General features: G+C 42.3%; 1 protein-coding gene and 1 long non-coding RNA gene across 5 annotated transcripts in view; one reads left to right on the top strand and one right to left on the bottom strand.

The window, feature by feature from the left end:
- APAF1 (apoptotic peptidase activating factor 1) overlaps positions 1–4,589 on the top strand; it is a 69,173-nt gene extending 64,584 nt beyond the window's left edge. For all 4 annotated transcript variants that reach the window (XM_075209230.1, XM_075209231.1, XM_075209229.1 and 1 more), the window contains exons 26-27: positions 714–848; positions 3,706–4,589. In XM_075209230.1, coding sequence (XP_075065331.1) covers positions 714–848; positions 3,706–3,852 — 282 coding nt within the window. In that variant the 3' untranslated portion in view covers positions 3,853–4,589. The remainder of the gene's footprint in view (positions 1–713; positions 849–3,705) is intronic.
- LOC142152512 (uncharacterized) overlaps positions 1–22,863 on the bottom strand; it is a 45,347-nt gene that overhangs the window by 2,213 nt on the left and 20,271 nt on the right. The window lies entirely within an intron of this gene.

Here is a 22,863-nt window from a genome sequence, read left to right as displayed (position 1 = left end):
ATGCCATACCCGAAAATTATAATCCTAACAGCATAAGTAGATAGACTGAAAATAATGTGACCAAGCACCTTGATTCCAAGGGGCCGATTCAGTTGGAATAACGCGGCCTGCGCACTATTACTACGGTAATAATGCGCATTATTAGCATTAGTACGGTAATTTTAATGCAAAAATCTGGGTTAAAATTACCTATTAATGATAATACAGTTAGCGCCGCGTTATTTCTACACTAACGTGGCAGAATTGAATCGGCCCCCAAGACCACAACTGGTTAATTGAGGTAGTGATTTTTGTGGAAACACAATGGACTACTGAGAGAGCAATAAGCCAGAGCATGAGAAGATGTCCTAAACTCCATGACATTTGATTCAAGATATGTCAGAAATATGTTTTTGTCCTTTAATGTTCATTATTAACATTAAACACTTATAAAATTAAATCAGATCATACTCACAGGACACACAGGACAAGCCTTAGCACTTTGGACCTGACATTTGTCGTCTTCAGCGTTTATAACACTCGGTATGCTCTATTTTTTCTTCTCCTTAAAATTCTGGGTCACCAGTTGGACAGCCCTGGCGATGGGCTAATTTCAGCAACTGCACGGGGTCCATATGAAACGGGGCAAGGAAGTTGGCTGTTTGTATTTTTGAGTATCTGAATTTGCAGAAATCTAAGAAATAATTATAACATGGTATCTTTCCCTTTGGCAGATTTGGAGTGTGCAGAGTGGAGAATTGCTCAGACAGTGTCGCGAGATGTCTGTGAATAAAGATGGTGACTGGGTGACAGATATTCACTTCTCTCCCGACAGCAAACTAATATTGTCCTCTGGAGCATATGTCAAAGTAAGCAACGCTGGAGGCAATAATCTACCATGTTCAGATTGTATTAAAATATATATACATACACATACATACACCCTGATAACTCTTTGGGACTCACCACTGTTCAGCAGCAGAGCGGTCAGTAACTCCATTTCCACAATGTTAGAATATACAGCAGCTGCAACGCTGTTGGATAAATGTCCGCAGTGCTGTATATCAGGCCCATGTTTAGCATGTTAATACATGCTTTCAGTGTCATAACTAAACATTTTAGTGCCCTGGGCAAGACAGAGCACTGGCTTTCCCCCACACACGCGGGAACGTATGGCCAAAGGAGACATTCCTACCTGGTGCTGCCACCGATGTCTTAAACGCAGTTTCTGCTTGGCCAGATCCTGGAGTGTTGGGGCCCTGTTTGGGAAAGAGATAGTTACTATGCACCTCCTGGAAAGTTGATCAATGGTTAAACACAAGGCCACCCTAACCCCAACAGTCCAACATTAATTCATTAGCATTTTTTGTTCAATAAACAGGCCTTCTTGTACCCAATCAGCCCCAGAATTTATTTTATAGCATTCACATTTAATGACCATGCTTATTTTCCCCCATATAGCCCCAACATTAAATAGCACCTGCATTTAATAATTAGGTCAACTTTCCCCTAACCAGCCCAACATTAGTGTTTACATTTAATAAATAAGCCTTCTTACCCCAAACCAGCCCCATTAAATTAAAAGCATTCACAATAAATAAACTGAGGGATTTCTCACCCAACCAGTCCCAACATTAAATGATTAGCATTTCCATTTATTTAACAGACTTATTTTAGCCCTCATCATCCCCAACATTAAAGTAATAGCATTCACTTTTAACAGACATATCCCTCCTCACCAACCGTGACATTAAATTAATAACTTTCACATTTAATAAACCAACCAAATTCACCCCTCACCAGCCCCAGCATTAATAGCATTGCTAATCAAAACAAAGGCCTAGTTCCCCTCACCAGCCCCACAATCAAATTAATGGCTTACAAATTTCCACCACACTTAATAGAGATTATTATTACTAATAAACACATCATCTTTTTGAACATAGTCCTTATTTATTTTTTATAATTAATTACTTATATTAATGTAGTATATATTTACTCCAAAGAATCACCCCTCTTCCGCCCTGTTCTTTACAGATCCCTATCTCCACCCCCATTTTTTTACAGCCCTTCCTTCCCCCCGTTTTTTTACAGCTCTTTCACCGCCTATTCTATCCTCTCCCCTACCATCATTTTTACAGGCTTCTCGTCCTGTTTTTTACAGCTCCCTCTTCACCCCCCCATTTTTTTTATGCCCCCTCTCTTCCCCCCCTTCTTTTATAGCAGCTCTCACCACCCATTTTTTACAGCCCCCTCTCCTCATATCATCATTGGTACAGATCCCCCCACCCATGATTATTACAGCCGCCCCCCCCCCCCATGATTATTACAGCCGCCCCCCCCCCCCCATGAATTTTACAGCCCCCCCCCCAACCTCAGCAATATGCTTACATTAGAGTACCTCAGCTTCTATTTTCTCTGCATCGCGCTACTTCTTGCTCTGTCTTCTCCTTGTCCTGCAATCTTCTTGCTCTGTCTGCTCCCTGCTCTGTTGTCGTCTTCTGTCTGTCGGTCTGCTTTTTTCCTGCTTCTTTTCTCTGTGCAGGCTCCTCTATGCTCTGCATGCTGTTGCCGGTTTGTCGTTTGTGAAGGGGGTTTCCAGACAACCAGATCCCCTTTCCCCCCCGCCAAATGCTCGCATGCCTACAAACTAATTGTAACAGCCCTCCCCTCTCACCACCACAATCTAGAAAAACCATAGGATTCCCAAGCCAGGATGTCCTGTAGTTCGGGAAAACTTTAACCCTGTCAAGACCACAATGGTTCTAGTTCCCATGCTGACAACCAGCTGAGGAGGGGGTTTCAAACAGTGATGTGTCGGTCAGGCAGTGATCGCTCATAAGCCTGAACATTGAAGACTATGGGGTCAAAAGATGTGCCAGACCAGCGTGTTTCAGCACAAATTAAGCCCTACTGCTCACAGTTTTTGCTATAAGAAGGCTGGTATTTGGGAAGAAGTTAAAGACGCCTGACAGTATGGGCTAGAATGAATCAGACAATTTTTATGTGTGCTATGTAAATTACTGCACTAATTACAATCCACAGACAAAAAGTATAGGAGTTTTCATTGTGCTCTGACCAAAGTCTTGATACTGGCACCTGTAAATTCTAATATATTATGCAGAAGCGGAACTAGCGAGCTGTGGGCCCTGATGCGGGGAAACTGGGAGGAGGGAACCGGGGCCCACAGCTCGCTAGTTCCCCGGGCAGCGGGCCCCGTTAATGCATGGGCCCCGGTGCATCGCACATGCTGCACCAATGTAAGTTCCACCACTGATATTTTGACTGCAGGATATAGTGCTAAGGGTGCAAGCCTTCAGAATGGTGCCAGCTGAAAATACAGGCTTACCATGTAGTATAGTAAAGCAACAATATGCATGAACATGATAAAATAAGTGTTTCTGTGTACTAACCATATAATGAATAGTTGGGAAGAGAAGAACAAAATAACATTGTAGAGTATTTATTGTATTTAAGGATGGTCAAGATGCTTTGGTCCACAGAATTACCAAGTGGCAATTTGTATAACATGAACTACTCCCACCTATACTAAAGAGAAGGCAAATGTTGGTGGCTCACGTTCAAATCAGTAATATTATAGTACATATCTTTGTATGGAGGCCCAGAATTATAATAATAATAGTAAAATACACTGGTAGGCAGTATTGTACCAGCAATGCACTTGGAAAGCATTAACTTATAATGTCTTCTATCTGTTTTTTACAGTGGTGGGATGTGGACACTGGGACCTGCAAACAGACTTTTTACACGAGTGGCACAAACTTAAAGTCGATACATCCGTTTTCTTCTTTTAGAACTTTTGTAACCATTGACAATCTCGGAATTCTGTATGTACTTCAGCTGGTAGAGTGACAATGACGCTGCGTGCATTAAATATGCTGCTCCATTAGGCTCTTTTGATAATTTACCTTGTATAACAGGAAGCAAACTGAGAGCAAACCTACAGGGATCTTGTACACATCTTGGCTTAGCAAAGCTCTTAAATACAACATGCTGGGTTCTTTTTCAATTGCCACTTTGGTGGTAGGCGGGGCAGAATAACACTGAATGTCTCTTAATCACACTATTGTATGTATGTTATCTTAAAGCAGCAGAGCCAGCAAAGCAAACACAATACAAAGTGTGTAACTGGGAATGCAGCCAAGTCAGATCTTCTGACCTGTTTACTGGCTAATACTTGTATTTATTATACAACCCTGCTTATTTCCGTTATACACATGTCCTACGTAAGCTGTGAACCGCATCTGGGATAAAGAAAAAATCTTTCACTTGATCAATGTAGCAATATAGCATTTGACTTTTTGTGCTAAATTATACTTTGAAAATCATTCCAGAGTTATTATATGTTTAAGCTTCACTTAACATCACACCTCCTCTCCATGCCGTAAGAACTCAGTGTGGTTTCCAGTTATTTCTGTTTACAATATTCTTTGCGGAAAGGACTGTGTCATTAACATCTGCTTTCTCTAAACAGGTTTTTTTTGTTTTGTTTTTTTAAACAATTTTAGGCTCTGTCAAATTTAGGCTGCTAGTTTTAGCCTTGTCCATGGTAAGTTATACAAGGCGAATAAAGGGCTAACTGAGCTCTGTATGCTGTCCAGTGATCCCTGAGTCGGTTAAGTACATATTACAGAACGTGGATTGAACAGAATACTGCAGGCTGCTGCCATTTTTTGTTATCCACTTTCTCTAACATCCATTTGTACATTGGTCTGAACAGAGTACACCTCAGACAAGGCTTGGATGGGCAATATTGACACAAGCCTTAATGGTCACTAAGATTTAAGAGATATATATATTATGTGGAATGCTTGGGAACTTGTTTTTCGCTGATAAGGTTTTTTTTTTTCTGTAATTTGGAGCCCAATGCCTAAAATATACAACATTTTGTTTAAAAATGATTCCAGCCATTAAGTACTACCCATAGCTTTCCATTCTCATTACATTTTTTAGCACTGCTCCTCACGGTAACTGTAGGAAGAGCCATCTAGTGATTTCCTTTTTTATTCTTTATAATTATATGAATTTTCTGGATAACTTATTTCACAATAAGAAATCCTGTACAAGTCTATTATTTTTCTAGTAAATAATTTTATTAACGTGTATCATTATTCCTTATACCGCTAGAAAATAAATATATTTTTCTTTAAGGTATTTTAAAACATGCAGGTGCAACAACTGTCACCATTTGTTTTCTATAATCTACTTGGTATTGTTTTCCCCAGTTACATGATCATGAATTTAAGTCGAGTACATGGGAATTTAGTTTGATTTTAATGCCCATTTAGAAAAGTCTATAGAAGACTCTTGTTTATGCGATTACAAATGAATGAATGATTATATGACATTGATACATACCTGTTTATTTGCAGGCTTCATAAGGGGGGGGGGGGGGTGTAACAGGAAAGTGGGTTGAGTTTTAACTAAACATGTCCATTTGTGGGTGGAGTTTGGTGGAATGTGGGTGGGGCTTATTCTGTCCCGCTTTCGGCATTCTAAGTCTTGGGAGGTATGTTGATATGAAAATAAAATCACTGCTACACAGCTTTGAGAGTGATGTATCAGTGACTGGTCTCCTGTGTGAATAAGACACTAAATTATGTTACTGTTAGGGAAAATTACTAGCACTGGCAAATAGTATTCCTAATCTTACCCATCTACCATGAGCCTTACATCAATAACATGTATGGTGCTTCTTTTGAAGATAGTATTGCTCCTTTCTCTTAGCAAATATAAGGATGAGTATTTTAAAGTAGAATAATGCAAATCAATAATTTCTACCACCTACATTGGTATGTATTTCCTATGTTCATATGAAAGTCTATAGTGTATCCAAAAAAAAGGTTTTATTGATAGCTTATATAATTTAATTGTCCCCACTTCCCTCAGGAAGTTTACTGTGAATGCTGCAATCTATTCTTCGAGATTTTGCTTGTATGTGATACACTTGTTAGAAAAATTAAATAATGTCCAATATCTGTTTAGCAATCTATCTGGCTGTATATCTCAGTGTTGTGTAAAGAACAGAATGTAGGTTCTAAGTAGCCATTTAATTAAGAGGATGCACTTGTTATTTGCCAAAGCCCCAATCAGTGCTCTCTTTCCTACTTGCATGTAAAGCATCATCTGAATCTTCTTTTCAATGTGTTTTTGCAAAATGTTTAGCCTTCATTATCCAGGGAAAGTGGTGCTTCTTTTATACTATACATTGTTTTCTTTTTGTTCTATGCAATACCCATTTTCTAGTTAACTTTTTGTAATACATACAGACCTGTCAAACCCAGGGCAGACAACATTGTTAAACAGCTGGAGACAGTTTTAATATTTGTTTATTTTTTATTTTTTTTACATAAGCACCAACACAACCTGAATGTTTATTCCTGACATTTTTGGTTCCAAGAAAAAAATCCTGACTTAAGTTTTGTGATCTATTTTAGATTATTTTTACAACATGCAATAATTTACCAGTGAATTGTGCCAGTCCATGTCACCTTCCTCCTGTGATTTCGGTTGCTTTGAAGTGCACACAATCAGTAAAAATGATGGGATAACAGTTGTGCAATTTGCTATAATCACAGGTGCAATACTGAATACCAAATAATGCTAATACATAAATACCTTTATTTTACTTGTACGTCCTTATTCTGATATCTGTGGATGGCTGAATTCGGTATTTAAAACAAAGTTAAAAATACAAAAAATAGAGAAAGATAACTGTTTATTTCAAACGTGCTGTTTATGTGTTGGGTGATATATGAAATTATTGGTATCTTTCAGAATTTTTGACAAACCTTCCAGTGCCAAATTACTAACAGTGATCTTTGCCTGAGGCTCTGAAGCACAATAAAATAGTGATTCCTGCAGAAGATTTTAAAAACGCCACTTTAAAACAGTGAAATCCAATGGGCAGTGCAGAACATATACAGTATACAATATTGAAACAAATAATCTTTTTCTATGCAATTCTTAGACTTTCTTTTTTTTTTTTTAAAGTGTTCAGTTTTGACATCAATAAAATGCTACAGTAATAAAAACCTGTATTGAGTTTGTTATTGTTTTTTTTGTTCTTTTTCTTTCCAAGTCAATCACAACTGGTTCGAATTGCTTATCAACTAACTACTATCATTTTGGGTACCAGAATGCAAATTTTAGTAATTTTAACGTTAATAGCTAGTTTGACCTTTTATTAAACATTGCTGAGTATTCAAAAGATTGCTTTGGAAACAACACAGAAAATGGCTGTTCAGATCAAACAGGCATTTTTCAATTTCTACACATAGATGTAGCTTATTGTGTTTACTGCAGTGCATATATTTTAGAAAAATTGTACTTCGGTGTTAAACATCCATTCACTTAACATCAAGCAGTCTTTCCAAATGTGTGAGCTATAAGAAAGCTACACTCTCTCCCGCTTTCCCGCTCTTTCTGTCTTCTTGCTTTCTTTTCCCACTACACCCTCATCTATCTATCCATCTATTTATCTATCTATCTCTTCTCAAGTAATGATGGAGAAAGACATTGCTATGATACTGGGACAGCGTCACGTGTAGTAAAAAGAAGCCCAGTGAATGTAGATCTAGGTCACTCTCCAGCGTAATGCAGGATGCTTAGCAGCAATGCATAACTGCTTCTCTCTGGTGTCGCTACAAGTCTCTAGTGAAGCTTATAGTTTCATATGCCTGCTCCACTTTTACCACCATTTTTTTCATATCATTGGATGTGTACTCTGTTCTGTGCAGGGATTTCAAACAACAAAATGAAATAAGATTAAATTGAGGCATTTATTCCTCCTATCAATTTGTTTATGTCTTGGTCTTTTGTAGCTGAGATAATGTTTAAGATGACAGAATAAGTCATACTGTACTGCATCATGCCTTTGTTAATTCATACACAGTATCTGAACCTCATAAAAACTACCTGAAATTCTAATTGATTCAATATGAATTTATACAATACAGTCATGTGAAAACGAAAGCACAACCTCTTTCAAATCTGTTTTTATGACATCATTAACAATCATCTAGTCCTAAAATCACCCAGTCCTAAATCTTAGTAAATCTAATCTATGACAACACATAAAAGTTTTCACTCTGTCATTATATATTATATATTCAATAAAAAGTAACATGTAGAAGTCCAGTGAGAAAAAATAAGTACACCACATGATTCAGTAGCTTGTAGAACCGCCTTTAGCGGGAAAAAGTTAAAGGTAATTTATTTTCTGTAGGATTTTTTACGTTTCTTACATTGTAGTTTAGGAATTTTTGCCTACTCCTTTCTACAACTCTGCTTCAGTTAATTGGTGTTTGAGGACATTTGTTTATGCACTGCTCTCTTAAAGTTGAGATTTGGACTTTAACATTGTCTTTTCAAATATGGATTATTTTCTTTTTCAGCCATTCAGTTGTAGGTGCTGTTGTGCTTTGGATTATTGTCCTGTTTAAAGGCAGCACGGTGGCGAAGTGGTTAGTTCATGAGTTCAATTCCCGACCATGGCCTTATCTGTGTGGAGTTTGTATGTTCTCCCTGTGTTTGCGTGGGTTTCCTCCGGGTGCTCCGATTTCCTCCCACACTCCAAAAACATACTGGTAGGTTAATTGACTGCTATCAAAAATTGACCCTAGTCTCTCTCGCCATTTCTCTCTCTCTCTCTGTGTGTGTTAGGGAATTTAGACTGTGAGCTTCAATGGGGCAGGGACTGATGTGAGTGAGTTCTCTGTACAGCGCTGCGGAATCAGTGGCACTGTATAAATACGTGATGTTGCACGATCCAGTTGTAGCCAATCCTCAGTTGTTAGGCTGCTAAAAATAAAGTAATGTCCATAAAAAAAAAAAAAATCCACAGGAATGGTGCTTGGAGAAATTAAAACCCTTTTAAAACTGTGCATACTAACTCTTGACAGCAAGAGCTCCCGTTGCATAATGAAAGAATTTTAGCCGCTAGATGTATTTATAACCTGGAGCTTTCTCACGCTGTCAGTGCTAAGGACATAGTTTCCTGTGGATTATTTTGGGGGGGTTACAAGCTGCAGGACCAGGAATGTATTTTTTTTTCTATGGACATGGCTTTATTTTTAGGTGCAAGTTGCTAGATCAAGGAATATCGTTTTTTGTTCCCCCAATTTTGCTAGTACCAGCCTAAGCTGGCAGCACTAGAGTTTGGGAGCTGAGGGCATGCTGTTTTTTTGCTATTATTATTATTCATGAACTTGTGTATTCTTTACTGTATTGTGTTTGCTTAATTGTGCAGTGGGGTTAATGTGTTTGGGGGACATGTTGTGTTTTTTTTTTTTAGTATTATTTTTTAGTATTAACTATTTTGTGCCGGCGAGTCCAGCGACTGTAATGCCAGCGGGACCTGCCAGCTGCCTGTTGGCATTGCCGTTTGAATGTCGACATTGTTTTTACCATGCACCAGGCAATAAAAACTTGTGCCCTTGCACAGCATTCCCATTTGGTTTGACAACATCCCAAAAACTTTCACCAAGGTATTAATTACACTGGCGACAGAGTTACAGAAACAGGATAATTCTCTGGCCCTATTTGGATGACATTCTTGTGACAGGGAAGTCAGGGTACATTGTCCTTTCTAGAATAGTCCAAGTAATGGCCTTTCTGAAGAAACACTGCTGGTTTGTAAACAAGGCAGACTCTTGTTCCATCACAGCAAAAATCTGGGGGTCCAAACAGAAACTGTACAAAAACAATCTGTCTTCCAAAGGACAGATGTATCAATATACAGTCCTTGTGTCACGGGCACTAGGAGTCTTTACCCAGGGATCACCAGGTGATAAGCTTACCAGAGCAGTATAGGTGGTAATATGGTACTCTGGTAGCGGGGTGATCACGGAACAGGAGACAGCAGATGATAGAGATGCTCGGGAAAGTCTATGACTAGCAGCACTGGTAATATATATGTAGTAATACACGAGGAACTGAATGGACAAAGGACACGTGAGGGTAGTCAGTGGTCTGCGGTAGCAAGTTGTACCACTGCTATAGTGAGGAGGAATGTCCAACAGAAACGAGGAGGTGATGAGAGTCAGCGGTCTGCGTTTAGCAAGTTGTACCACTGAATATATATGTGAGGAGGAGCACGGGGAGAGACTGCAATGCAGAGGATACACGGGCACCTTGAACTTGATCCACAATGACATGCACAATATAGTAATGACTGAACAGCACTGCAATAATACAAAGTCATAGAAACTATCCGGGCAAAAGATAACACAGCCAATGATGGCAAAAGTCTCAGCGGATAGTAAGCTCCAGAGGAGAACAACTCAGTCCAGCAAGATATGCAATACACCAGCACAGTCAAGGAGAAGTATGCATACCGTGGTTCAGGAGCAGGCTGTCAGACAGGAGTGCAGAGATACCTGAACGGCTGGAGGCCGGCAGGATGCGAAGTCCCTGGAGGATGAAGCGGTAATCAAGTAGGTGCAGCGCACAGGTAGGTAGACCAGCAGGGGAACAAATACTCAGGAAGCAGTAGTATGTAGAACTGGACTCCTGGAGGACTAGACGAGATGAAAGCAGTGAGGCGCAGATCCGATGCAGACTGGCGAGTAGAGACCAGCAGGAACACTGAGAAGCACGGAGAGCGGATCAGCTGCTGCAGACACGAGTAGAACTGTGGAATAGCAGCCAGCAGGACTCTGCAGGTACACGGAGGTAGCGGATAGCAACCAGCAGGTGCAGCCACGATGAAACACGGGAGAGTAGAGCTGAGCTGGAACTGTTGAGCACGGGGAGCAGCGGATAGGAATCCGTTGTAGCAGTCTCGAGGAAACACGGGAGAGTTGAGATGAGCTGAAGACTAGCGCACGGAGGCAGCAGATAGGAATCAGCCAAACAGTCACGATGAAACACAGGAGAGTTGAAGTGGTCTGAAGACTGTAGTGCACGGAGGCAGCGGATAGGAATCAGCAACAGTCACGATGAAACACAGGAGAGTTGAAGTGGTCAGAGGACTGTAGTGCACGGAGGCAGCGGATAGGAATCAGCTAACAGTCACGATGAAACACAGGAGAGTTGAAGTGGTCTGGAAACCACAGGAGTAGAAGTGGTCTGGAAACCACAGGAATCAGCAGCGCTGAATACACGAGGAAACACAGGAACACCTTCAGAGGCTCATGGGGAATGAGACTCCAAGATCAGGCAACGTGGTATGGACAGCAGGTGCTTTAAATAGGGAGTGTTGCCTGATCAGCCAATTAAGTTAAAGGAACATGAACTGAAGGTTTGAAAGGGCTGCGCATGCGCAGACCCTCAGGATGGTGGACGGCCACGGTTCCTAGACACACGGGAAGAAGCACTCACAGTCTGGTGAGTGACACCTTGGCTTGTCAACTACAAGTTTATAAAAAGGCCATTGCCTTCAATAAATGCTTTCCTCCGCCATAGGAATCCTCCCCTGGGCAAGGTGGCACATGTGAAACCTCCAGTTATACTTGGGTCAGAAGCAAATATCTCTGGGTCATGCCATTTGATTAACTGGAACCAACAGGGAGTCTGTCAACTGGTAGCAGAATCCAAAACTAAGATAACTGTGAGTTTCTCTGTCAGAACCAGACTGGATAATATGACAGACTCCAATACCACAGGCTAGGGGCTCACTTCCTGTCAAAAGTAGTACGTGGTGCTTGGTCACTGAATGAAAAGAAATTACACATACATTTTCTGGAAATGTAAGCAGTCTGGAATGCAACTTTCATCTACTCTTGCAGGGAAAGTGTCTCAGCACCCAGGAAACTGCCCTCTCCAAAATAGACCATTTGGAGTCATTACACAGGCATATAAGAGAAAGAGACAGAAATCCTGAAGGTTCACTCAACAAAGCAGTGGAAATGTCTTGTGGATCTCTGTAAAGCAGCTGGATAGTCCTCTATTCATACCTTCTGTTAGGATCTGCCTCAGGACGCTGGTTCATCTCAGCAGCTCCTGCATCTGGGACTTAATTGGACCTTGTTGTTATACTTACCCTGCAGTACCTGTGAACCACCAGACGTGCTGCTATTCTCCTGTCCCACTACCAGGGGTTAACTAGCTGCAGCTATTTAATCAATTGCACCTGAGTGTCTCGTGTGTGTATGTATGTATGCATGTATGTATGTATGTATGTATGTATGTGTGTATACATATATATATACCTGCCTCTCCCAGCTTCCCTTGCTTGCAATGTTTCTGTGCCTGTTTTATATTTGTTACCTTGGATTAACTGCCTTGCTTTCTCTGTTCCTCTGGATATCCTTTCTTAGCCAGTTCCCGCTTCTCTGTAAAGCATTTACCACTCGCCTGTATCTTCACCTGGAGGTAATCCGGATATTTGCATTATTCCTGCTAATCTGCAATACCTCAAAATCTGTTTATACACCGACCTGGTCTAGTTCACATTGCATCACCATTAAATTTTAGCTGTCAACTCGCCGATTCCCGGCGAGTTGAAAAACCGGGGTATGATACATTTACCCCCTGGACTGTGTTTTCACCACAATAAACAGTTTAAAGTTTTCAACATATGTCTGACTCCATGGCTGTAATTACACGGAACTAGTTTGTGAAACAAAATTGTAACACCTTCATCAGCATTCTCGACTGCACGTAATGTCATCTACATAGTTTGGAACACATATTGTCCACATGGCTACTTAATAAAATTTACTTCAATTTTGCAGCATACGTGGTGGATTTGTTGTGTGTTGCCCTCCTTACTATTGCTTGGGTACATCCATTTGGAATGGCTGCCACGGAGGAGGCAAATTATACCTACTGATAATTCCTTTTACTCGAGATACTCCATGGCAGCCCAATATTCCCACCCATGTTTTTCGATCTATGTTTATGCTTATATATTTCAGGAACATCATGGGAAGTTGCTCAAAGACAGAGGGGAAGAGGAGGAGCTGCGCTATATACTAACTGGGGTGTTTCTATTTTTGTGTCTACCTAAGACTAGAAGGGGACCATCCCATGGTGATGGCTGCCATGGAGTATCTCTAAGAAAAGGAAATATCATTAAGTATAGTTTGCCTCTTTATCTTGCCTATAAATTAAGTTTCTATCTCACTATTTTGTTATGTACAAACAAATGTCACAGACATCATATTTTAGAAAGCATGGAAAAAGTAGGCATGGCTACAAGTATATGACAAAATCAATGAAAATGTCAGTATACAGAGTGATGGATGTAATGTAAATGTCAAAACAGTCACATCCTAAATTAACTGTAGGTGTAAATTTAATTTACTTTTTCATTCTGCGGACCTGCCACATACACAAAAGCTACACATTAAACAGCTATCTATCACATGAGCATTTTGCAGATCAACATAGATATCTAAATACAGGAGGTGGAAAAGAAGAGATTACACTTAGCTGCAAAATGCTAACGTTCTGCAGCCCTGTGTGACATTACCAGTAATGGGAGGGACAGTATATTTGCTGCCGTTTAGATTGAAGGAAAAACAAATTTCATAATTCTGTACTCGTTTGGTAGGATGTCATTGACACTAATGGGCACATCTTTCTAGACAGGTGTTTGAGATCCATGTCCTGGAGAGAGACACAATTGCTTTAAGAAGAACTCATGCATTTCTATTATTTCTGCAATAAGCCTCTTTCCAAAATGTTGAAAAAAAAGTGGGTGAGCCATCGTGGTCCGCTCATCTTTGCTGATCTTCCTTAGTCCATTGATACTGCAGGGCTTACAACCTGGAGTCTAAGTAAACTCCTGCAGATGCTAGTTGCTGAAGTGTCTTGTCCAAACAGCCAACAATTAGCATCTGACTGGTTACCATCATAACCAGTAATTAGATAATATATTCAATATGCTCATCCTAAGCAGCACAATATGTTGTATTTCTACTTTTATTTTACCAAAACACCCAGAGTCTCTGTTCACCTCACTTTAGAAACCTGAGGTGATCCAGATTTGGTATCTCAATTACATGCTAACTCTATGTGTAATTATCTATTGTATGTAGGGTTATTTCATCATTCTACGTTCTGAGCAGGGTGGGGGAGCCATTTCTATACAGCTTAAAGTATAATACTAGTGTTGGGTTGCTATAGCAACAAATGTAATCTCCACAATCACAAAAGATCAGTATTAAAAATAAACGGCAAGCTGATTTTAGCTGAATTTTATAATAAAAGAGCTCCACATGACAACAGTGGTTAAATGTAACATTCTGTCAAATATGATTAATTGGCTTTCCTATTAGACTATATTAGGGATGCTCAGAGTTAGTAGTTAAGATTTGGACATGGTTACAATGTACTGTTAATTGTCAGTATGGTTTGAATTGAACAGTCTAGAGATATCTGTAAACATACTATAGCCATTTTTTTCTAACAAACAGCAATCAATTAGGATGTATCTGCCAGTGTGTTTTTTTTTTTATAACTTTATTAGAAACATCTTTTCCCATAGAAAATGCATTACAGAATCTCGAGAGATTAAACAGAAATAGATAACACATGTTTACATACAACAGGTTCTCTCGCACTTGGGAGATAAATGTATATTTATCTATCTAATACTGCAAAGATGTTATTTTAACTTTTCAAGTTTGAAGGGTATAAAAGGGGGTGGGGGGTATACAGGGACCAAAGGGAGGGATGGGGAGGGGGGGTAAATGATTCACGCATCCAGTAAAAGAACAAGTATGCTTGCTTAGGAATATCTTTCCATGTCTAAATTCCACTAGAACTGGAGTGGAGATTGATTGTGATGTATGGCCCAAGGGGTCCAAATTTTGTAGAAGGAGACGGAGGGGCCCCTCAGCACACTAGTAATGTGTTCCATCTGGTAAGTGTGCCAGATCCGACTGCAGACCATCTGGAGTGTTGGTGGTGTGGAGTTTTTCCAAGAGGCCGCTATTTGACATGTGGCAGCACTGATGATGTGCCTAAAGAGTTTGTGAGCAGATCTAGTGAGGTCTGGAATGGGTAGTGGCAGTAAGATGTGCTTAGGGTCAGGTGGTATGTGAGCATTTAGGATTGTTGAGGCTAGAGCAAGAACTGCTGCCCAGTATGGGCGGATCCCGGGACAGTCCCACCCAGGCCCGGTGCTCCCATTAGGCAACCTTAGGCAGTTGCCTAGGGCGCCGGGACCTGCAGGGCGCCGCTGACTAGATTTTCTAATCTAGTCAGCGGTTCAGGAGAGAAGGGTAGCGGCGGCAGGGTGCTATAAAGTCCATGGACAAATGTGTCCAAGGTTTTGCAGGAGCGGCCAGCGGAACTAACTGACCTACCGGGCGAGTCCTGGGAACTTTGTTCCTGGCACAAACTTCACAAGACAGGACGTGACTCTTGACGTCAGCAGACAAAGACGGCCACCATACAGTACGGGAAAGGATTTCCAATGTTTTGAAGACTCCAGGATGTCCAGCAGACTGACTATTGTGTGCTTCAGCAAGGACTGCTTTTCTTAGATGAACTGGGACAAACAAGCATCCTACCAGAGTATTATCAGGAGCCAACCTCTGGAACCTTTGTAAGGTACAGCTCAAATCTTGTGTTAACCCGGCATGGATCATAGACACAGGAACAATAGGCTCTGGACTAGTAACCGGGGCATGGTGTGCCAGGAAACTTCTGGACAGGGCGTCTGCTCGGACATTTTTAGAACCTGGATGATAGGTGATAATAAAGTTAAAACGAGTGAAGAACAGTGACCAACGAGCCTGTCGAGGGTTCAGTCATTTGGCCGACTGTATAAACTGTAGATTTTTATGATCCGTTATAACGGAGATCTGATGTGCAGCGCCTTCCAACCAATGTCGCCATTCCTCAAAGGCCCATTTAATTGCTAACAGTTCTCGATTTCCAACATCATAATTGGTTTCCGCTGAAGAGAACTGACGGGAAAAATAGGCACATGGATGTAGGCGGTGAGTATGGGGATCTTTTTGTGACAAGATGGCCCCGGCACCGACGTCAGAGGCATCAACTTCAAGAATAAACGGTACCTTAGGATCCGGGTGTCTAAGGACCTGAGCAGACACGAAGGCTTTCTTCAGGGTTTCAAATGCCATTATTGTTTGTGGAGACCAATTAGCTGGATCGCTTCCCTTGCGGGTCAAGGTGACGATAGGGGCCACGATATCAGCAAAGCAGCCAATAAATCTCCTGTAATAATTGGCAAATCCCAGGAATCTCTGGACCGCCTTGAGGTTATTCGGCTGTACCCAGTCCAGGATTGCTTGGACCTTGGTTGGGTCCATGGAGAAACCTTCTGAGGAGATTATATAACCTAGGAAGGATACCTTCTGGACCTCGAACTCGCATTTCTGTAGGACTTGTCTGACATGACCCTGGTGTACTGACAACGATTCTGAATATATGAGGTTGTCGTCCAAGTAAACAACAACGAAGTGTCCCAGAAACTCTCGTAACACCTCATTAATCAAATCCTGGAATACTGCAGGGGCACTACTAAGACCAAACGGCATGGCCAGATATTCGTAGTGGCCCGAGAGCGTGTTGAATGCCGTCTTCCACTCATCACCTGCTCTAATACGTATGAGGTTATAGGCACAACGAAGATCAATTTTCGTGAAGATAGTTGCCCATCTTAGTTGGTCAAAAAATACGGAGATGAGAGGAAGGGGATAGGTGTTCTTGACCATAATGAGATTCAGCCCTCGGTAGTCGATACAGGGTCTGAGTCCACCGTCCTTCTTGGATACAAAGAAGCACCCTGCTCCTACTGGAGACTTGGATGGCCTGATGAAGCCTTTCTCCAAGTTTTTGTCAATGTAATCCTGCATGGATTTGGTCTCTGGACCGGAGAAAGAGTACAAGCGTCCCTTGGGTAATTTAGAACCCGGAATGAGCTCAATGGCACAGTCGAAATCCCGGTGCGGTGGTAGAGTGTCAGCAGCCTTTTTGGAGAAAACATCCCAGAAGTCATGATACTGTGAAGGAAGTTGCTCCGGAATAGACTGAATCACACGCAGGGGTAGGGTCAAGCAAGACTGTGTACAATAAGAGCTCCACTGGACAATTTCTCCTTTCACCCAATCCATGGCAGGGTTATGGTGGGATAGCCAGGGGTGGTCCAGAATCAAAGGAACTGACGGACATTCGATAAGGAGGAAGACTATGGATTCCGAGTGGAGAGCTCCAATGTTCAATTGTAGTGGCGGGGTCTCCCAGGTAATCTTGCCGCCTGGTAATGGACTGCCATCTAAGCCACAGACAGTAATAGCAGACTTGAGTCTTACCATCGGAATTCCAGCAGCGCGGGCGAACCCGATGTCAAGGAAGTTGCCTGCAGCTCCACTATCAATGAAGGCCGACAGGTCCACAGAACGAGCACTGAACGTGAGCTGTGCAGGGATCAATACAGCATTTTTCGGGGAGACAATCTGCAGACCTAGGTGAACTTTTCCCTCGTTCCCTAGGCATGCTCTTTTCCCGGCTTATTTGGGCAGAAACGGGAGAAGTGGCCTTTTGTGCCACAATAGAGACATAGGCCTTGTGATCGTCTCCTGTCTCTTTCCACAGGGGAGAGACGATACGCTCCTAATTGCATAGGCTCCTCACTATCCGTGGAAACAGGAATGAAGGCGGATGGAGGTGAAGATGCCTCCTTTTCGGTTTTCCGCTCCTTAAATCTCCTGTCGATTTTGATGAAGAGGTGCATCAGATCCTCCAGAGAAGTAGGAGATGGATATTGCACCAAAGAGTCTTTAATCTGTTCCGACAGGCCGAGACGGAACTGACTACGTAAGGCGGGGTCATTCCATCCACTATCAGGTGACCATCTACGGAATTCAGCGCAATATTCCTCTGCCTACCGCCGGCCTTGTTGCAAGGCCCGTAGATGAGCTTCTGCGGAGGCCATTCGATCTGGGTCATCATATAGTAGACCCAATGCCTCAAAGAAAGCTTCTACGGACTGCATGGCAGGACTGGTCTGTGGCAAAGAAAAGGCCCAGGACTGGGGGTCACCTTCTAGGAGGGAAATGATAATTTCGACTCTTTGTTGCTCTGAACCAGAGGAGCGGGGTCTCAACCAGAAATAGAGCTTGCAGCTCTCCCTGAAATTCCGAAACAGGGATCTATCTCCAGAGAACCGATCCGGCAAATTCACCTTAGGTTCACAGGTGGAACTTGGAGTGGGTTGTGAAGTTTTCGCGGCTTCTTCTTGAACGGACAACAGCTCAGCCAATCCCTGGATCATCTGGTACAAGGACTCAACATGGCCTGCTAAGGCTTGTGCCGGAGACGGTGTGGATCCGCTTTCATCCATCACAACCTCGTCTCAGTGTAGCGCCGGTTATAATGTTAGGAACCCCTCCAGCCGGCACAACACAACCCGGAATCTACTCTGCCAGTCAGGTGTTCACTGGAGCCCCCGATGGGGACAGACTGGGCCGCAGACTGACAGAGGCTCGTGAAGTGTGTACCGGCTGGGGAGAACCCAGGCCAGCGGAGTGAGGTCCCTGCAGAGGTCAAGGGCCGGCAGCAGACAACAGTACCAGTAAACAAGCCGAGGTCAGGGGTCACAGGCGGATAGCAGAAACGGTAAACAGGCCAGAGATCAGGGTCACAGGATACACAAGCGAAGTCCAATTCAAAGCCAAGGGTTATACACGGGAAATCAGTAGAGGTTCAGAAGACAGGAACGGGAACAAGCAGGTCAGCAGACTGGAGTGCAGAAGCTATAACCGGCAATGAGGTAGTGGACCTCATTGCCTTAAATATCAGTACCAGCCAATCAGAGCCTGGCAGTGGGATCACATGGACAGAGGTCCTGATACAAATTAGCTACTTAATTAGCCCACAGGCTTGCCTATTCCTGCGCCTGCGCCCGGCTGTCCCCAGCTGCCGGGACACGGCGTCCGGCCGTTGCCTAGGCAACGGTCTGGTGAATCCCGTAAGTGACATCCCGGTCGTCATAGCGATGTCCGGGACGCCTGCAGACAGGAGGTGAGAGTCGTGGCGGTGCCCGCGGTCGCCGCGACTGCTAACACTGTCACATTACTATCATCCGTACTGGAACCCCAAGGGAGATATACTTCTTGGTACTATGAAGAAAACTTCCATCACTATAGCCTCATGTGGGATAGGGTGCCTGAAGTTTTTCTAAAACTCTTGCATGTTTCCCAGGGCTAGATAATAATAGGGGGAGATTTGAACAATATATAAACAGGACAGATCTGCACTCCTCAAGTCTCCATTATGTCAGCTACTGATAAGCCTTTAGCACTGAGCTAGTATGGGGCGCTCCAATTTCCTCCCACATTACAAAAACATACTGGTAGGTTAAATGGCTGCTAACAAATTGACCCTAGTCTGTGTGTGTTTTCTGTCTGTGTGTGTGTGTGTTAGGGAATTTAGACTGTAAGCCCCAATGGGGCAGCGACTGATGTGGGTGAGTTCTCTGTACAGCGCTGCGGAATTAGTGGCACTATATAAATAAATGGTGATGATAATACTTACCCGCTCCGGTCATCGTGTTAGGCCGTTCATTCTTTGGCTGCAGCTAGAAAACCCCAGCGCACAACACTTATTAAAAGTGACAGCTGCTTATTGCTAAACAATAAAACATACATAAATATGCGGATATGGAGGTAAAATCCTCACTATGTGATGCAGACATTACTGCAGTATAATTGGAAAAATGGCCCTTCCAGCACAAACCGGGGTGTGACTTTTACAGGTTTTCTTTTTTAAAGTGATCTAAAATGGAGAGAAGAAAAGGAAGGGGGTGGTGTGTGATGTGATAATACCTACATGCAAACTCAATATGTCTACATTGCTGATATCACACCTAAAATAATTACTGTATTTCCTGCGTCATGCAGGACTGCTCTTCTGTTGCTGAGAAACTGACAACTTTCCCATAGTCTGTGTATGACATGACCCTGATCTATGAATATCAAAAGTACCTGATCAATTTGAATAGTTTTGAGGTTCTCTGTTATTTACTATTTGGAGGAGTGTAGCAACAGAGAATGCATATTGGATGCAGAACTTACAAACTACAGTGACTTCAGAAGGTAATTCAAGTTGGAAAATTTGCAGTTTATAATAGTCAATCCCGATTGCAGTATTCATATTATATCAAGCAGTAAAGTACAAGCTTACCACAGTACTTTCCAGAGAGACAGACTATACGCTGTAATTAGGTGCTAAACAGATGATTAGGAAGTACATGAAATATGTAAGCACACTTTTGCGCTCAGGCTTTCATAGTAACAGGGAGAGGATAAAACTATTATTTTTTTTATAATTTAATAGTGGGTCCTATTAATTTAAGGTGAGGTGACGGAACCTTTAATTTAATGCTGGGATGGTTTGGGGCTATTAATTGAATATGGGGATGAGTTTGGGGAGGAGGGCTATTTATTAAATGTGAATATAAATTATTTAATGCAGGGGATGGTTGTGGGAAATAGATATATTTATTGAACGTAAATGGTATTAATTTATTGGTGTGACTTTTTGGAGGAAGGGAAATAGGTTTATTTATCAAATGTGAATACTATTATTTTAATGTGGGGGCTGGAGAGAGGCCTAATTATTAAATGTGGGTGCTGTTGATTTAATGCCGGGGATGGTTGGAGTTTTCTACATTTCATGTACCCATTTTTGTTTTTCAATAGGATCCAGACCAGCAACAGCTGATCTAAAGAAACCAGCAGCCACAGGTGGTGAAAGTGACAAGAACAGGTAGGAGAGAGCAGGACAGTCTGCCAACTGTCCTGAATCTGGTGGGGCAGTCCCATATTTGGGTGACTGTCCTGCTTAGTCAGGATTTGGTCTGACTACAAGGACAGTTGGGAAGTATGTTACACTGTACTGTTTGTGAAGGCAGAACTGTGTGCAGCTAACAGTAGTGCACACAGTATTGCCTGTGTATTTGTCTAAAATGATAATAAACGTCTTAAGTGCGCCAGGCTCCCCAACACCCCTTTTGCAGCGCAACATGGTATGAGGTGGGCCCCAGTCATTGATTTCCCCGGTGGGTTCTTCATGCACCAGTCCAAAACTGTCTCCCGTAATTATTGGTGGCCTACTCTCAGATCTAATGTCAAGCAATTTGTGGCAGCCTGTCAAATCTGTGCGCAACATAATACTCCTTGTCAGTCTCCGGTGGGTATTCTCGTGCTACTTTGAATTTTTTTTCAATCCATGGACATACATCTCCATGGATTTTGTGACTGATCTACCACCATGTAAGAAATACAATACTATCTGGTTGGTCGTAGATCGCTTTTCAAAAATGGCACACTTTAGTCCTCCTCTGACTGGTCTGCCTTCAGCTCCTCTTCTTGCACAGTTATTTATTAAGAAGATATTTCACCTGCATGGATGCCCTCTTGAAATTGTCTCTGACCAGAGTTCAATTTACTGCAATATTCTGGAGAACTTTGTGTAAACTCCTGGACATTCAGTTGAATTTTTCCTCATCTCATCATCCGCAGTTCAACAGACAAACCGAGAGGGTAAATCAGGACTTAGAGACTTTTATTTGTTTATACTCCTCAGCTTCGAAAGACAATTGGGTGGACCTTCTACCATGGCCAGAGTTCGCCCATAACAATCTTTACCATGAACCGACTTCATCCACTCCATTTTCTATTGTCTATGGGTTACATCCCAATCTACCCAGCTTCTAGACCAGTTTCCCAACTCAAGTTTCTGCAGCCAACGAAATCCACCGGGACTTTTTGTCCATATGGGATCGAACTCTCAAATGTCTCAGAAAAGCGTCTCACCAAAACAAACGTTTTGCAGATTGAAGACGTCGAGCAGTATCTACTTTAAAAGTGGGAGACAAAGTTTGTCTATCAACCAAAAACATTCGCCTTCGAGGCCCATCCATCAAATTTCCACCCCGTTATATCGGGCCATACAAAATCCTCCGAGTGATCAAACCTGTGTCGGTCAAACTAAAATTACCAGATTCACTTCAGATTGCCAATACGTTCCATGTTTCATTCATCAAACCTCTGATTATTAATCGGTTTTCCTCCAGTTCTGCGGCTTCTGCTCCTTCGGCTGTCCAGCACTCAAACGAGTTTGAGATTTCTCAAATATTGGATTCTAAGATATTGCTAGGCAAAATTAAATACTTGGTAGACTGGAAAGTATATGGACCCGAGGAGTGTTCTTGGATCGACGCTTCCGATGTTCATGCTCCAGCTCTGATAAGAAGGTTTCATATGAAAAATGCCAGGAAGCCTAAACCTTAGGTGTTTGGTGCCCACCTTCAAAAGGTGGGGGTACTATCACGCATCTCACTGGTTTAGTCTCATTCTTATCCTTGTGTACATGGATTTCCGTGGTTACTCCTAATTGTTGTACAGCCTAGCATTCCTCTAGTCTCGGACGCCATCTTGTCAAGTATTCTGCACATGCGCAACTCGGGAACCTTTTTAAACCTATGCTTCACGGTGATAGAACGATCACCAGCCAGTTCCATTTATAAGGGTCCTCCTCCTTTCTATAGGTGTCAGATCAACAGGTCTCCCTACCTGATAGGAAGCATCTCCTCTGACTCCTGTCCGTGCTGATACTTACCCTGATCCGATCTTCGTGTTAGGCCATTCAATCTTCGACTGCAGCTTCACTCATTATCGGTCCTGTTCCAGAGTTATAACACCTGTATGGATCTCAGTGCTTCTGCTCCCTTCAGTTCATCACTTCACAGCAATATCTGTTCAGCTTATTCCACAGTTAAGTCCTGTGACTATAGTGTTTCGCTCAGTATCCGTCGTGTTCCTGAATTACTACACTAGCGTATACCTCAGTCCTTCTGAGTCCTGCAGCTCATCGCTTCACATGAACCTAGAGCAGGCGAAGGAGTATCAGAGTAAACTCTCCCATAAGAAACAGCATCAA

Source organism: Mixophyes fleayi, chromosome 4, assembly GCF_038048845.1.
Source record: "Mixophyes fleayi isolate aMixFle1 chromosome 4, aMixFle1.hap1, whole genome shotgun sequence".
Classification (NCBI taxonomy): Eukaryota; Metazoa; Chordata; class Amphibia; order Anura; family Limnodynastidae; genus Mixophyes; species Mixophyes fleayi.
This window is presented reverse-complemented; position numbering and strand designations above follow the sequence as displayed.